Source organism: Colletes latitarsis, chromosome 6 (assembly GCF_051014445.1).
Source record: "Colletes latitarsis isolate SP2378_abdomen chromosome 6, iyColLati1, whole genome shotgun sequence".
In the NCBI taxonomy this organism is placed as follows: Eukaryota; Metazoa; Arthropoda; class Insecta; order Hymenoptera; family Colletidae; genus Colletes; species Colletes latitarsis.
The window spans coordinates 3,789,320-3,805,248 of record NC_135139.1 but is presented as its reverse complement, the minus strand read 5'-3'; the positions used below and the strand labels follow the sequence as shown (position 1 = coordinate 3,805,248).

Genomic DNA, 15,929 nt, shown 5'->3' with positions numbered 1-15,929 from the left:
TTATATAAAATTTAATTCTTTTTAAGATTTATATGAAACATTTAAAACATTTTTTATAAATAACGCCTATGTATCGGAACAGCTAAAAAACAAGAGTTGTAATCATTATTATCCATGGGCTGATTATAGTCTAAGTGAAACTGGTCCTTGAAATGAGAAGATAAAACTTAAATGTAAAGTTTTATTGAAATTCATTCAACTATTTATACTCAATCGTATTAATAATATACGCTCATTCATAAGAATAATAAAAAGAATTTCTTCTTTTCTCAATAGTAAAAATATAATCAGGGGATCTTAAACCGTGTATTTCCGTAAAAAAGCCTGGGCAGCCAAGATTCGAAATCGTATGCCATTGACGTGATGTCGGATTTCAGTTATTCAAGATCGAGAAGGCAAATGTAAGCCTTTCTTTCTTCGAGAAGGTTTGAAATGCGACCACGCTTACTTCGGGCAGCTTCGGAGAAGCGAGAAAGAAGGCGAGTGTCGATTTGTCTTTGTCGACTCTCCGAAACTCTACGAGCTCGCGTACACGTAATCTGGCATAGTGTGAGAAAGTGAAATGAGGTGTCTTTGGTGCACCCGAGGCTCCATCTGTCATCTCTGATGTAGGGTCTCCACTCGCCACTGGCGGCGCACGTATCCACTTTGGCTAGTTAATCCTAAGACGCTCCACTGGCGGCGCGCAGGTGTTGTAGGTTCCGCCAATCAGAAGCAAAAACGATTCCCCTTGGGGTTATTTCTGAAGTTACAAAGGAAAGAAGCAACGCCAAAAGAAAAACGTTCAAACAGCTTGGAACAAACCGCTAAGAAGAAGGTCGTGTACTTTTTAGATCGTTGTTATAACTTGTACAGAAGTTTATAGTAAAGTTTATACTAAAAATAAACTTTAAATAAGTAAAAAATTAAATATATATATATAAAAAAAATTAAATATATATATATTTAATAACATATAGTGGTTTTCTCTTTGCCTTAACGCAAATGATATCTTATACACGTATCGGTGTGGTGAGTGCCTATATTACGCATAAACCCCACACGCTGCTTTTGTCCGACGTCACCTTCTTTTTTTGTACGTGGGGAAATCCTCATGGACACCCGCGGGCCCACCTGAAGGGGCAAATATCCGATGCCCCAGCCCACTCACACACACATTTACAAACACAATACATTCATACTGGTGTTTGATCCGCTGGAGTTTTCGCTCCGACCTCCGGAATGGCATGTGAGGATTCGTTCACCAGCTTTCTCAGGCTGATGACCCCATCCCCGCATAACGGCTGCCCCTATCCGCCACCTGGGGATACGCCACGTAGAGGTTCACCTCCCCTGCCGTCTCAACAACCAAACGAGTGCGTGGGAGAAGCATCGCCACACTACCCTTAACCTAACCTCCGTTGCCCCTATCAAGGTGACGAAAACGAGCATCACTTACCGGTAGGAGGATTGGTCAAACCTCAAAGTCGTCACGTTGGCTGGACGTTTCTTGTTTTTTGCAATATTCCCGCCCACCCTGCTGTGCAGTGTCCAGCTAGATCATGCAAAGGTGAGCGAGAACGTTACCTTTTTAACAACAATTTAGAGAAAGCCGCCGACGGCTCCCCAATGCCCTAGTGCATCGCAGCTGTGCGTCAACGTAGAATTACGATATGTCAATCACATTGAGTCGAGGAAGAGGTCCAAGGATTCCATGTCTTTTGTGGAATTTAGAAATTCCTTAAATGACCGTAACGTATTTGCCAAAGAAATGTTTCCAAATTTTGTTCCTCAAAAATAGTCGTAAGTTACGTCCGCATCGTAAACCCCGTGATGTTAAAGTTCGTTAGGAATCCTTAACATTGTATTATTATAGAGATCGAAGTATCTACACGCATTTATAAATACTGTGACACCAAATACCCCCTTCAAAAATTATTGTAACTTTATATAGTGATGAGCAAACAATAGTGTAATAAGTTTAGACATACGAATAAATACCGCATCTTAGAGTAAATATTAAACTGTAAATTTAGCAGTGTAGTTAGAGAATTAGAGTAATTTTCATTCTAGTCACTTTATTAAGAATACAGCTCCGAAACATACAATATTCTTAACCCCTTAACGCTCATATTTTTCGAATTAACGATTTCTTTATTGGATTTGTTTTTGAGCTATATAAAAATGCGGTTTTTGTTAATTACAATGTTGTATCTAACGTATAATTTGTAGGATAACAAATATTGTCATCCCTTAAATTGTTAGATTAAACAAATATCGTTTTTCAAAGCAGACAGAGTCGGGCATGAACGTTAAGGTGTTAAACAAAGATGGGATAGATTAAAATGGAAACCTGTACTATTAAATTTACTCGTCATATATGACTGATATCGATAAGAGCGACGAACTCGATACTCGAGAATGTTGGCTCACTTCATAGTTCAGTCATCTTTTCATCGTCGATACTTTAATCAGTTATTCTAAGTGATGAATTCAACTTAGTAAAATCGAAGAAATGATTCGGTTTTAAAATTATTTTAGCAATGTCTCAGGTTTGCCCGTCCTCGTCGCATCAGCTCGTCGCAGCCTCGATTGCATTTCAACGCGCTCGGTGTAAGTTCCCAAAAAATTATGGTCTTTATGGTAATACAGAAGACACGCTGAAACTGGACAAGGTAACTATTTCTCTAATACAGTGGAAGAATTTGTATAAGTTCTTGAAAATAATGACTTTAAAAACGTCTTATATTTATGAAATCTGAAAATAAATTAATCGATATATTAATAACTAACTAGTTTGATTACTTTCAGTAATTTTGGCGAGACTTTTATTTTTTACATCTAGTACATATGTACAGATTATGATTTGGTATATCGAGAGTATATCTAAACAAAATTAATAATGTATTATATGAAAAATTAAACGTAAAACAATAATGGCGTGTTGTATTAGAGTAAGTTGATTCTAGAAAGGAGGATGTCAAAAAAGTGCCAAATTTGTACCCCGCTAGGCACCTAAAATAACTATAAGGCTTCATTCTACAGCTTCTGCATTTCGAATTGTGCACAATTGTTTATGGTAATTGTGATGGGAAAGTCGTGAAAAATGTGGTTGAAGTTGACGATGCTACGAAAGACGAATCATAACTTTCTGACTTCAAATAACTATAACTTCGAAGTGAATGTATGAAACGTAACAATTTGGACGCTATTTTATAAAGAAAAATCAATATTTATATAATATGTAAGGAAATGTTGATGATGATGTATTAGGATGCAAATATTCCACAAAATATGTTTAATAGTATACTGTAACTCTTTCCTAAAATGGAATTAAATGCATTCAATATGAAAAACTGTTTTTATATTTCATCCCCTTCTTCTTTGGATTATAATTTTTTAATTAATTTAACATTAACGATGACGTTTACAACGTATACGATATAGTTGCTATCGTGCGATCTGAAGCGTTTATACTTCAAATGGTTCTGCTGGTTCGTTACATTCCTGTAGAGGTGTTTATCTAGAGAAGATAACACCATTATGGTTTTCCACGATACTTTTTCCTTTGTCTGGAATTGGACCACAGTCTTATATAAGATGCTATCCAGTGCAAACCAAGCGATTCTTAGATTTTTTTAGATTTGAGATTTTATTTTATTTTAAAGACATTTTGTATTGCGATTTTTGTAGTGTGCTTGTGTAGTATACTTTGTAGTCTAGTGTGATTTGTGTAATGTACTTTGTAGCCTAATGTAATTCTTGTAGTGTATTGTAACGCACATTATAGTGTAAAATGAAGAGAATCTGTATTATTTGTAGCAAGTCAGTTGCAAAGTTAACTCGAAACAAATACCGGAAGTGCAATGAAAATTAGTATTGTGTGGGATGCTATCGAAGCAAAAATGTCAATAGCATGGGTGATAGTACTTGTTCAGAAGTAGATTTGCGAAAGCAGTACCCAGAGTTCAAAAGTGTTTCTGAACATTGACAGAAGTAATTTGCCAAGAAAAAGGGGCATCTTTGGTGGCAATTTACAAAGTTCGTTAACAGTAAGGTTGAACTTGCTGCAATTATTGGACATACTTGTAGGTGTAAAATAGAACAACGTGTAGTGGGGTGTTGTTCACATATTGCAACAATATTATGGTACTTCGGATTTGCGAAGTACCATAAAATGAAATTTTATGAAATATAAAATAGTTCTTCATATTGAATGCATTCCATCCCGTTTTAGAACTGAATTATAGTATACACTTAAATATACAGGGTGTTCGGCCACCCTGGGAAAAATTTTAATGGGAGATTCTAGAGGCCAAGATAAGACGAAAATCAAGAATATAAATTTCTTGACTGAGGCCTCGTTAAAAAGTTATTAACAATTAAATTAAAAAATTTCAAATCGTTTTGGAAAAATTATTTTCGGTTGCAGGAGTCAATTACAATCATATTTAGTCATTACACATACCCCCGAAATCCTACGCACTTTCGAGAAAAAAATTCCTTACCGAATATCTAATTTGGTGCCTAAATTTTTCGACGAAAAAAAAAATTTCAAATCGTTCTGGAAAAATTATTTTCGATTGCCGAGGTCAATTACAATCATTTTTGGTCAATAGACATACCCTCGAAATCTTGCGCATTTTCGAGAAAAAAATTCAGTACGGTCGGTACTTTAAACGTTAATAACTTTTTAACGAAGCCTCCATCAACAAATTGGTATTCTTGATTTTCGTCTTATTTTGGCCTCTAGAATCCCCCATTAAAATTTTTCCCAGGGGTGGCCGAACACCCTGTATTTTGAAGAATATTTGCATCCTAATACATCATCTTAATCTGTTGCTTTTTATTGTTACTAATCAACAATCTGGGCAACATTTCCTTGCATATTATATAAATATTGATTTTTCTTTATAAAATAGCGTCCAAATTGTTACGTTTCATACATTCACTTCGAAGTTATAGTTATTTGAAGTCAGAAAGTAATGATTCGTCTTTCATACCATCGTCAACTTCAACCACATTTTTCACGACTTTCTCATCACATTTGCTATAAACAATTGTGCACAATTCAAAGTGCAGAATCTGTAAAATGATACCTTATAATTATTTTAGGTGCCTGGCGGGGTACAAATTTGGCACTTTTTTAACATCCTCATATTAATCTGTAATTCTTTTTTAAAATGAGTGATGAAATAATTGGTACTAAAAAATATTTTATGGTTTAGCGAGGTGAATCTTTCAATTACCATGTTTAATAAAATAATACATATACTTTTGTATAAACCAATTCCTCTCGTGATTCTGAGCATAGAAATTACAATTTTTATGAAGAAATGAATATTTACTGTACATTTGGAAATAAATTTCTCAAACGTATTTTTCAACGTATTTTATTTCCAAAACGTATTTTAAATTGGTAATCTTCGTATCCGAGTATTAATTGGATACGAATTTTGTTGTCTTTTTATCTTGGAATGACGAGAATCATCGCTGTTTGCAAAAAAATATATATCATTTTATGCAAAACAAAGTACACTTGAAAAAACTGGAATCATAAAAAGATACATCGTCAGTTAAGTGTCTATTGTCTCCCTTTCCAAAGTTTCTCAGTATTAAAAAGCAATATACATATAATAGATCGGTCCAGTTTCTAAAAATACTCCATAATTTAGAAAATTGGAATAGAAAAGAAGAACGATATCGTTACGACTCGACATTGCTTTTTTAAATATTTATTATTTCTTGCGACCTTTGAGATTAGACGGAATGTGACATGGTGGACGAATCCTCGAACGACGAAAAGAATTTGTCGTTTGCAACGAAGAAATTTCCAAAGTCGAATCACGCAGAAGCTAAAACAACTTCGTGGAACGACGATTGTGGAGAAAATGGTTCGATCAAGGAGAATTTACTTCAAAAACCAATAATCTGCAGTTGCTGCCGTAAACGCAACGAGGTTGCAAAATCTAACCAACCGATGAGCATTCCCAAGACTTTAGATCAATGTAACGCGGGAGATACACTTGATGTCATTTCAAGTAAAAAATACAATGGGATTGCGAAGAAAGACGATCTTTCCAAATCGAAGCAGCTAGAGAAGTACGATACTTTCTTTCATTTTGCACGAGACAATGTTAAAAGTTATCGTTACGTATTAGTAGTACAAACGAATATTAGGTCGTTAATTAAATTTGACGATTCTTTATTTGAAAATATTTATGTAAAGATTGCATTCACAATATTTTTTTAAAATAAAATGTAGTCCTCAGATTTCTATAATTTTTCCCCATTTTTTTATTTCATCATGATTCTTGAAATGTTATCCTTTTAAACGTGTTGTATATCTGAGGATACAGCATCTGGGAAGTAGGCAGGGTAAAGAATAATTTCCCAATTTAACTGTGATATCGTTTATGTAGTGTTTTTGGCAACGTTCGATTTAATATTATTGTACTATAAGATGACTTTCGTGTGGTTTGACGCTATTGAGGAACATTGTTTCTTTAATTCCATATCCAGTTTAATTAATTGTTAACTTAATGTCTTTCTCATTCCATCATATACACAGAAGGACTTTATGCTTATGAATGTTGCATTTTGGAGTTTGCGGAGCGAGTTCATTTGCATTCAATTAACTTGTTCCATAGTCAAGATTGTCATAATATATCCACTTTTCATCTTCTGTACTAATACGATTAAAAAAATTGTTTTTCTCGCACTGGCATAATAGGGAAACGCAAATATTGTATCCTTTCAAAATTACAGTTAATGATAAGACATACTACACCCACTTGCCTTTTTTTCATATCTTCCTAAATTATTTTAAACGTTCCTAAGCAACAACGTTACTGATTCCAAGTTGTTTTGCAAGTTTACTCGTTGACTGTACTGTATCTTCTTTCACCGTTACCTCCAAATCATTTAATTCCATTTCTGGTGGTCTTACTTCGTGTTCTTTACCTTCTATATTAAAATCACCAGTCTTGTAACGTTAATAAAATCATCTTGCACATGTGTCTGCAAGCACAACACCGCTGTTACATATTTCTTCAATTAATTATTTCGCTTCCACTATCAATTTTTTTCAAATCAAAGAACAGCAAAATATAGTGATGTATGTGCTCTTTTATCAGATTCATTTTAAATTCAAACGAAAAGAAGCTTTTCTTCTACATATTCTAACTAATATTTGAGAAACAGAAGAAAATTGACAAGAAACAAAATTTCAGTAGAATTTTAATACCATCCAATCGGGATCCACAGAATTTAATTAACGACTTAATACTTCGTCGCGATTATAAATTATTTGACCCCATTCAGTACCATATTATTGTTTATTCGGTTAGAACGTGCTCTGTAAGGTAACAAATAATAGTATTGTGAACTTTTACAAACAGTTGTATTAATGAAAAATCATAATAACTAAAAATCGAATCAGTTTTATTAACAAAAATCGGAGAATATTCTGAATAAAGGAGTCACGTAAATAATTCCCAACTATATTATTTTTTGCTCTGTAATATATTATAATAAGAGTTACAAAAATATTACAATGCAATTTATTCGGACCTTAATCTGATTCCATAAAAATCACATGATCAAATAAATTCTAATTCCAGTAAAAAATGTTTTTCTGAATATCCATTGAATTAGACACTGGTTCTTAATGAATTTGATTTGATAATGAATTCTAAAACATTCTAAACCGAATGCATACGAACACTCCTGGTAAATTATTATAATTAATTATGGAAATTTGAGGTGTATTTCAATAACACAATTGTATAAACAATTATGAGTATTCAAGCGATTAAAATATATTATGTCATTAATTTTATGCTAATTTTTTTTCGTAAACTATTTTTACATACAATTTTGAATAAAATTACTTATGTCAAGAAAGATTACTTTACAGACGCAGACACAATATAAATCTTTATTTATTAATAGTTGAGTGCGACAAGTGTTACTCTTACATTATTAATAATATCTGCTTATTATTTATATGTGGGCATATCAAACATACGTTTTATCTATACTGGACGCAGAAGGGATATTTGAGAATGTTGATTGGTCCATAGGAATAGAAAGTGTATTTTAATGGAAAGGAGACATATCAACATCTACTGTGACAAAAATGTCTGTGTCTATTAAACAATCTTTGTTGATATAAGAAATAATTACGTTGATAATCTTGATATAATGTATCCATTTGTAATAAATCAGTTATTATTTACATTTTTCTTCTTACCTCACAAATATTAAAAGTTAATTTTATATTGAAAAAATTGATTTCAGGACATAAGTTCATTAGACATTGTTTCGCTTCTTCCGTTAGTACTACACTACTTGCGAATCCTTTTTATACCATTTTATAGAGGAAGTGGTAGGATTGCGAGATATGTACCTTTTTCCTTTTTTTAACCTAAAAACTTTCAGAATAATCAAAATTCAAAAATTTTGACGAATAAATTTAGAGAATTTCATGTAAAATAACCTGCATGAGTGTCAATATTGTGGCCCCTAAAAAGCCTATCAATTTTTTGTTTTTTTTAAATTGATGCAAAAGCGGACATCTAAAAAATGGGGTGGTAATATGAGACAGCATTATATTGTGGGAAATAAGTTCTGAAACAGCGTTAAAGGGTTTATAGAAAAGTTTGAATAACACAGACATATAAAATATGTCAATACAATTATAGTTTTTACAGGTTTACAATAATCGCATATACATATACAGGGTGTTTGGCCACCCTGGGAAAAATTTTAATGGGAGATTCTAGAGGTCAAAATAAGACGAAAATCAAGAATACTAATTTGTTGATTGAAGCTTCGTTAGAAAGTTATTAACGTTTAAATTTCCGCTTGTAGAACAGCAATCTGCGAACAGCTGTACGCGCGCAGAATGTTGCGACAAGCCAGTGCTAGTGGTTCTCACGCGACATGAAAATTTCTACTTACCGATGTTATCGACAGCCTTAGATTTTTGTGTCCAATCATGAGTACGTAAACACTTTAAGTTGAATGCTATTCAACCTGTCTGATGAAAATTCAGTAGACCATATCAAAACTCGCCCAACGAGATTTTCACAGAGAAAGGGTGAATGCCACTTCCAATACACAATGTTGTGCACAGGAATCAGCCACACGCGAGCATACACGTCTCACAATTGTCCACAGTGTCCGTGAGTGTCCACAAATAATCATTTCGGGTACTAACCACTCTGCAATTAATTAATCACTCACCGCAATTATGTTATTCGCTTTCCACCGCTTGCGTCGGTTCCAGGGCCCGCGTGCAAAACGTCGATACAGCAAGGGAGGCCCAGGTATGCAGAATCGAGCACGTGTGGACCATCCGACAGTCCATTGGAATTGCAACCACTCTCCTCGCTTATTTCTCTCACACACACACGCGCACTCTAGACTCAATGGAGACAAAGGGCAGAATGGGAACGATCGGATGGTTCACCAGCTAGTCAGTCGTAAAAAGGAGTCAGTCAAGACAGCTCATGCGATACATGTTAGACATATTGTTGTTCTTTGGTGGAATAAATCACGAGTTGCACGGGCAATAGTTTATTGGCAAAGAATAGATTGTCCGTAACATACAATACTAACAAAACAAATATCAATGAACATTATATTAATATTTAGTAGAACGAAACAGATACTTCTTGCTCTTTCACAGCAGAGAGAGAAAAATGGAGCTGTGTGCTCCTTATACAATAGATAGTTATCGCGCGTAGCGTTTAAGAAATACAGACACTTAATGAATATTTATTAAAACAAACCCTTCTAAAAACAAATAAAAAACAATTAAACTAGTTTGTATTTGTACAAGGATATAAAGGCCGTAGACAATTAATTTCGTATTGGACTTGTGATGCGAAACACACATTTTATGCACTCCAGCAGTCAACGACCGCCAGTTCGTCGTTTGCTCGCGGACGCATAGACATTCGCGAATAATATAATTGCGGTGAGTGTTTAATTAATTACATAGTGATTAGTGCCCAAAAGGATTATTTGTGGACACTCGCGAACACTGTGGACAATTGTGGGATGTGTATGCTCGCGTGCAGGTGATTATTGTGCACAATTGGAAGTGCCATTCACCCTCTCTCTGTGAAAATCTTATTGGGCGAGTTTAGATATGGCCTTCTAAATTTTCATAAAACATGTTGAATCTCATTCAACGTAAAGTGTTCACGTTTCCATGAGTGTACACAAAAATCTAAGGCTGTCGATAACATTGGTAAGTAAAATTTTTCATGTCGCGTGAAAACCACTAGCACTGGCCTGCCGCAACCTTCCGCGCGCGCACAGCTGTTCGCGAATTGCCGTTCTACAGGCGGAACCTTAAAAGTTAATAACTTTTTAACGAAGCTTCAATCAACAAATTAGTGTTTTTGATTTTCGTTTTATTTTGGCATTTAGAATGGCCCATTAAAATTTTTTCCAGGAGTGGCCGAGCACCCTGTATATTTCTGAATCTACATAACCGTAATGGGTCCATAATGGACAGGGCAAACTTTGAATCTACAGCTCACCCTTAGTATCTTCAGAAAACTTAGTGTTGCAAAATATGCAGACTGCATCATTTGATTCTGGTTGAAACTGTACAGGTTAACTAATATCATCACTGTTTGATATTATCAAATGTTTCACATTGCTACATTTCCCGACTTTACGTTTTTCTCATTATATTATAAATAAACGTACAATAACTTAAAAACCCCATTGATACTATGAAACTGTGATTATTATAGAGTAACTTAACTTACCTTTCTGCTTTTTTTTAAAATCACAAAATAGATAACAGAAAATTGCACTTGAACACCTACACGTAAAAATTTTCTATTGCATCAGAAACAATAAACGTCTGTTAAACAATGGAATAGCGATACATAATAAAAGCTGCTGCTATATGATGTTACTATGATCTTAATATTTCATTTTCATCCATTGCTATATGTATATGTCAGTACTGCATATAGCTCAAAAGTTTAGTGTCTCATATTTCTATCCTATTTGATAATCCTACCTTAATCTCTATATATTTTTAGCGAATCAAAAGATTGTGGTCTAATCACATTTTTGTCTTTGTCGCCTTCGAGATCGATTAGACAACAAAAGGATTAATAAAAGGTAGAAAATTATGAATAGTAGAAAGTTAAATTATGGAATAACGAATCGATAGCAGTAGACTTGTCGTGAAATTATTTTCTTTTCATAAAATTGTACTCTGTGAAATTTCAAGCATTTCCTATATCTGATACATAAAGTTGATTACTTAAAAAGAACGAGACGTTTGATGATATAACTCGAAATCCACTATCGCAATGAAACGTTTAATCTATTTCATTTTCAGTTGTGTCACAAAAATAATGAAAAGTTTCATAACAAAATCCGGAAATTCTAACTCTTGCCATACTTCAGTTTCCCATTCACGAAGACGAAGTCCGAAAGAAACTTCGAACAAATTGGATTCCGTTAATCTTCTTTACGACAGAGCCCATGATCAAGTCGATAACGTTAAAAGCAGCAGCTCGTCCGAAAAACAGAGTAAGTTGAAATTCTTCGAGTTCTCGAATCACGACCACTTTGGGATGAATTATAGCAATAATTTCGCCTCATTTAGATTGCAATACGGAAGAGCCAAGTAAAGTAGGAAGTAAGAGTTGGAAACCGGAACATCGAAATTCACAATCGAAGGTAAACTTTTCCAATTCGCAGAAGGACAATTCATCGACTGCTGTTCATCATACTTGCGATTTTCATTGCTCGAAACGCTCTACTTTCAATTTGTTGCGGTTTCAACGAGATTATTATCATCCACAAAATCGTCATCGTTGCTACCATCGTCACAACTGCTGCCATCAATGTTATGGTGAAGAATACCACAGGTTTGAATAAAATTTTAGCGAATACTATTGTAGAAACCTTTAAATTTTAAATTGTGTGCAAGGTGTTCATTTGAAAAGTTAAAATCGAAATATATATTTCAAAAACAATGCATTTTCAAGAGAAGTGGTTAATATTAAATCTGTGGACATTGATTGCACATATTATTAGTAAACCCGTAATTATTGAATAATAATTGACAATTACATCAAAATGCAGTTTTCCTTTTAATTAGGGTATATTCGTATCGTTAGATTAATGGCATTCAACTTAAATTGCTAACAAATAACATTTATGAGCTTTGTAACTTTAAGTATAGAATTTGAAACTCATTAAATTAATGAATTCCGTAAATCTAGTGTTAATATACGTATAAGTTTCTCGATTTCAAGGGGTAAATATTTCAATAAGAGCGATAGAACTTGTGATAGCCGCCATATTTGTAATTCGCTTGGTATCAATTGAAAGAATAAAAAAGAACAAAAGAAGAAAGTAATAAAATTTGATTAATCCGATATGTCACTATTCAGAAAAAATACTGTAAATATAAGAGATAGGGGAAAGTCTAATAAAGATATTGCAATATTTTATTGTATTTTTTACAAATATACTTTTGTAGAGATAGAAGAGAGACTAAACATAATCACTGGTCTAGGGCAAAGTTTGCTGCATCCTTACTTTTATTATACTGCCATCCACCGTAAATTGAACAAAAATCTTTGCTTTTTTTGTCAATGTCTATAAACCTTAACATTTTAAGGATTAAAAAATATTTTACCCATTGTAAAAGCATTTGTGTTAAAAATATTTCTCTTTATAATACACAAGAAGCAGACTTGGACAAAACATAATTTGATTAATAATTAATAATTATGACAAAATCATGCTATTAATCATAATTACTGATTATTTATGGTCGGAACTCGAATCGTGCAAAAATATTGAAAACTTAAAATATAATAGCACACAGTCAAATAATCAATAATTTATGTTATACCTCATATTTAGTGAGTTTAAAAAGTTTTAAAAAACATCGAATTTTGAAAATACTACTTCAAATTTTAAAGACACATGTGTTGAAGATTTCTTTTAAATTTGATGCCAATCAGTCAACTAGAAATTGAGATATCATAGCAACCGTGTATACACTTCTTTTTTTCACATGTTTTTAATATTTTTCTACGAAACAAATTCTGATAGTAGAGCCACATGTATGGATTCCAACTGAGTGAAAGACAAAAAACCCTTCTTTAATACAAATTCCTAAGGAGCTATTATAAAATTGCGATTTAAAGGGAAATACTCCCATTTTGTTATTCCATCATAAGATACTGTATCCTCAATTATACTTTCATTTATTAGTTGTTCATCGAAGGAGAAACTATGCCTTACATCAGACACATGTCTCTGTTCGTCGAGTTCCAATAGGCAGAATGATTGCTATAACAAGGATGGAGTTACCTGCGAAATGTTCTGTTGCCACGATTGTTGTCTGAAAAATTCGAAAAAGATATCGACCATTCCAGAACAAAACGACGAGGAATATGATGATTCCGTGGTCACGATCAATCACAAGGATTCCTTATGCCTCCTGGTGGAAAAGTACAAGGCCAATAAAAAGTGTAAACATAAGAAATATTCCGGCAAAACAAAATTCCCGGACAAAAAGGCCAAAGACGAATTCGGTAAATCGTTTAACTCAGAAACCAATTGTCAAACGGAAGAAAGTGTCAACGCGAAAGAACGAGAAGAATATTTCAACAGCGATAAGTGCCGGTATCGAGATAATCGTACGTCACTAGGAAAAGCATGCAGGGACGACTGCAATCAATTCAAAAATTTGAGATCACGTCTGGTGAAGACTGGTACTTGTTATACAATGAAAGGTGCACCTTGGAGACACACATTTTAAGTCTGATCAAATTTCTATTTCACACTACATTTATGTACTTGTATTGTTTTTAGTTTAATCGTTTGTTACGTATTTGTTTTGTTTTCATGAAAACGTTAGTTCACGTATATTTATACTTTCTTTAAACTGTACCTTAACAGAAAATTTGAACTTAATAAAAAAAATCGAAAGCTATTCAAAGCATTTGCGAAATGAATCACGGAATCGAAAGTACATAAATTTTGGAACATCTCGCCTTTCATGTATTTTCTTTTAACTGTCTACGTATGTATAAGGGCACTTTATATTTACGAAATTTTCATTAAAATTGCTATAAAGTTTCTGAACGAACGAATTTTCATTTTAAGCTTCATTTTCTCTCTTGCCCAGTTGATTAAAAAAAAGTTCGAAAGGGCAAAGACTCACGCGCTGGCGCTTTTCAGGATGTTTATTTTTTAAAGTATATTACGGGAATAAAGTTAATCAACTTATTTTGGGAATATATTGCTTTAATAAAGTTAATAAATGAGGGCATTTATATCATTCCGCCGCATCGCCCGAGGTACCAATTTCTTTGGCAACATTTGGCTCTGTTTCTGCCTTCTCGGGTTTATGCTTCTCTTTGGATTTTACTATTTCTTTTTCTTCCTCTAACTCTGCAACAATTTTGTTATTAATTGATTTGCGCAGTGCATGCTAACTAAATTTCCGCTCGTAAACGTCGCTGTTCGCAACGGAAAGTCATTAATTCTTTGTTTTTCCTCTACCTTCAATCTCTTCTTCTAATTCTAGTTCCGTCAAATATTCAGTTTCTGATTCTGCTTGTAGTTCGATACTCGCAGGCAAAAACTCCGTCGTAATTTCGAATTCCGACCCTTCTTGCCCATCCATTTCCGCTTCCGTCAACTGTTCTGTATATTCTATGTCAGACTTCGCTTCCGATTGTAGTGGATGATATTCAGAATCTGGGCCGCGTCCTATGGTTCCGATCTCCTCTGTTTCTGTAATAAATTCGTGGTTGGCATTTTGTAATCGAATTTATTAGCAAGTTATGAATTCGTAATTTAAGAGGTTATGTCATCACGATAGTAACAAAACAAAGGTTATTTTTACAAATCGTTTATAACACTATTATAAGCTTCGTCAAAATGTGCTTTGATACGAATAAAACATAAAATAAGCTTTGAAATAAAAATTTTTACAATGGCCTGGATCGAAGATTTTACTAGCATTTTTATATAACTTTCAAACCACAAAAGACATTGGAATGAAAATTCTGAAAGATCTGAAGAATATTAAGAAATAATTTTTTTCTAATTAATTATTATGTATAATATAATATTTTTTATGTTTAATAAATTTTATCTTTATTCTTTACAAAACATGTTAAAAACTATTCATATGATACATTTTGAACGAGCAATTAAATACAAATTTATATTTTTGTAAAATATAGCAAAAAAATACATTATTTAAAGTAACAGAACAATATTATAATATGAAAAAAATAATAAAAGTGTAATATTAAAAAATGCACTTACAAAAAATAACTCTTGATTAATAAATTAAATTAAATAATCTATAATGTAAATTATAGGTGATCATACGTTATTCTTTTAGATGTTTAGTGATATAAATGTCCATACAAAAGAAGAAAATAAAATTAATATTTAAACAATTTTAAATATATTATATTTATAAACAAGGTTAGGTTCCATGCATTTATGTTCACGCATTAAACACTTTAATTCTTTTTAAAAGAGTTTCTTAACACATTATGGAATCTAGACGATGATAAGGATAATAATAACAAAGGTTACCTACAATGAAAATATTCTAATTCGTAGAAACTATTTGGAACTTACAAAGTATTACTTCTCAATTATAAAAGTATTTTTATAATTTATAGTTCCTTTAGCATTAATTTTTGTAATACATACATTATCAATAGTAATTTTTAACGAAAAAGAATGTTTTATATTTTTAATAAGGAGAGAAAATAATTCACAGGGTTGGCATGGTATCTCAAAGAAAAAATTGTTTGTACTGGCAAAAAGAATTATTTTAAAATGCTCAATTTTTAGTGTTCATCAAAAGTTACGACTTGAGTTTATGTTTGCTCAGTTTAGATATAAGTTTATGTTAGAAT

General features: G+C 32.8%; 2 protein-coding genes across 2 annotated transcripts in view; one reads left to right on the top strand and one right to left on the bottom strand.

Annotated features, from left to right (window-relative positions):
• Window positions 1-2,522: 2,522 nt before the first annotated feature.
• LOC143342775 (uncharacterized) lies at window positions 2,523-13,801 on the top strand. Its single transcript, XM_076766996.1, has 5 exons — window positions 2,523-2,654; window positions 5,744-6,081; window positions 11,357-11,550; window positions 11,627-11,891; window positions 13,252-13,801. The coding sequence occupies exons 1-5, from the start codon at window positions 2,523-2,525 to the stop codon at window positions 13,799-13,801; spliced, it is 1,479 nt and encodes a 492-aa protein (XP_076623111.1).
• Window positions 13,802-14,320: 519 nt separating this feature from the next.
• The window catches only part of LOC143342768 (uncharacterized), a 30,473-nt gene continuing 28,864 nt past the window's right edge, over window positions 14,321-15,929 (bottom strand). Inside the window, 2 exon segments of the mRNA XM_076766985.1 lie at window positions 14,321-14,436; window positions 14,548-14,781. Of these exon segments, the coding sequence (XP_076623100.1) occupies window positions 14,321-14,436; window positions 14,548-14,781 (350 nt within the window).

Excerpts from the sequence above, each read along its gene's own strand:
- LOC143342775 (XM_076766996.1), top strand. The coding sequence starts at position 2,523 with ATGTCTCAGGTTTGCCCGTCCTCGTCGCATCAGCTCGTCGCAGCCTCG. Across the intron at positions 2,655-5,743 it reads ACACGCTGAAACTGGACAAG|ACGGAATGTGACATGGTGGA; the intron begins GTAACTATTTCT and ends CTTTGAGATTAG. Across the intron at positions 11,551-11,626 it reads CAGCTCGTCCGAAAAACAGA|ATTGCAATACGGAAGAGCCA; the intron begins GTAAGTTGAAAT and ends CGCCTCATTTAG.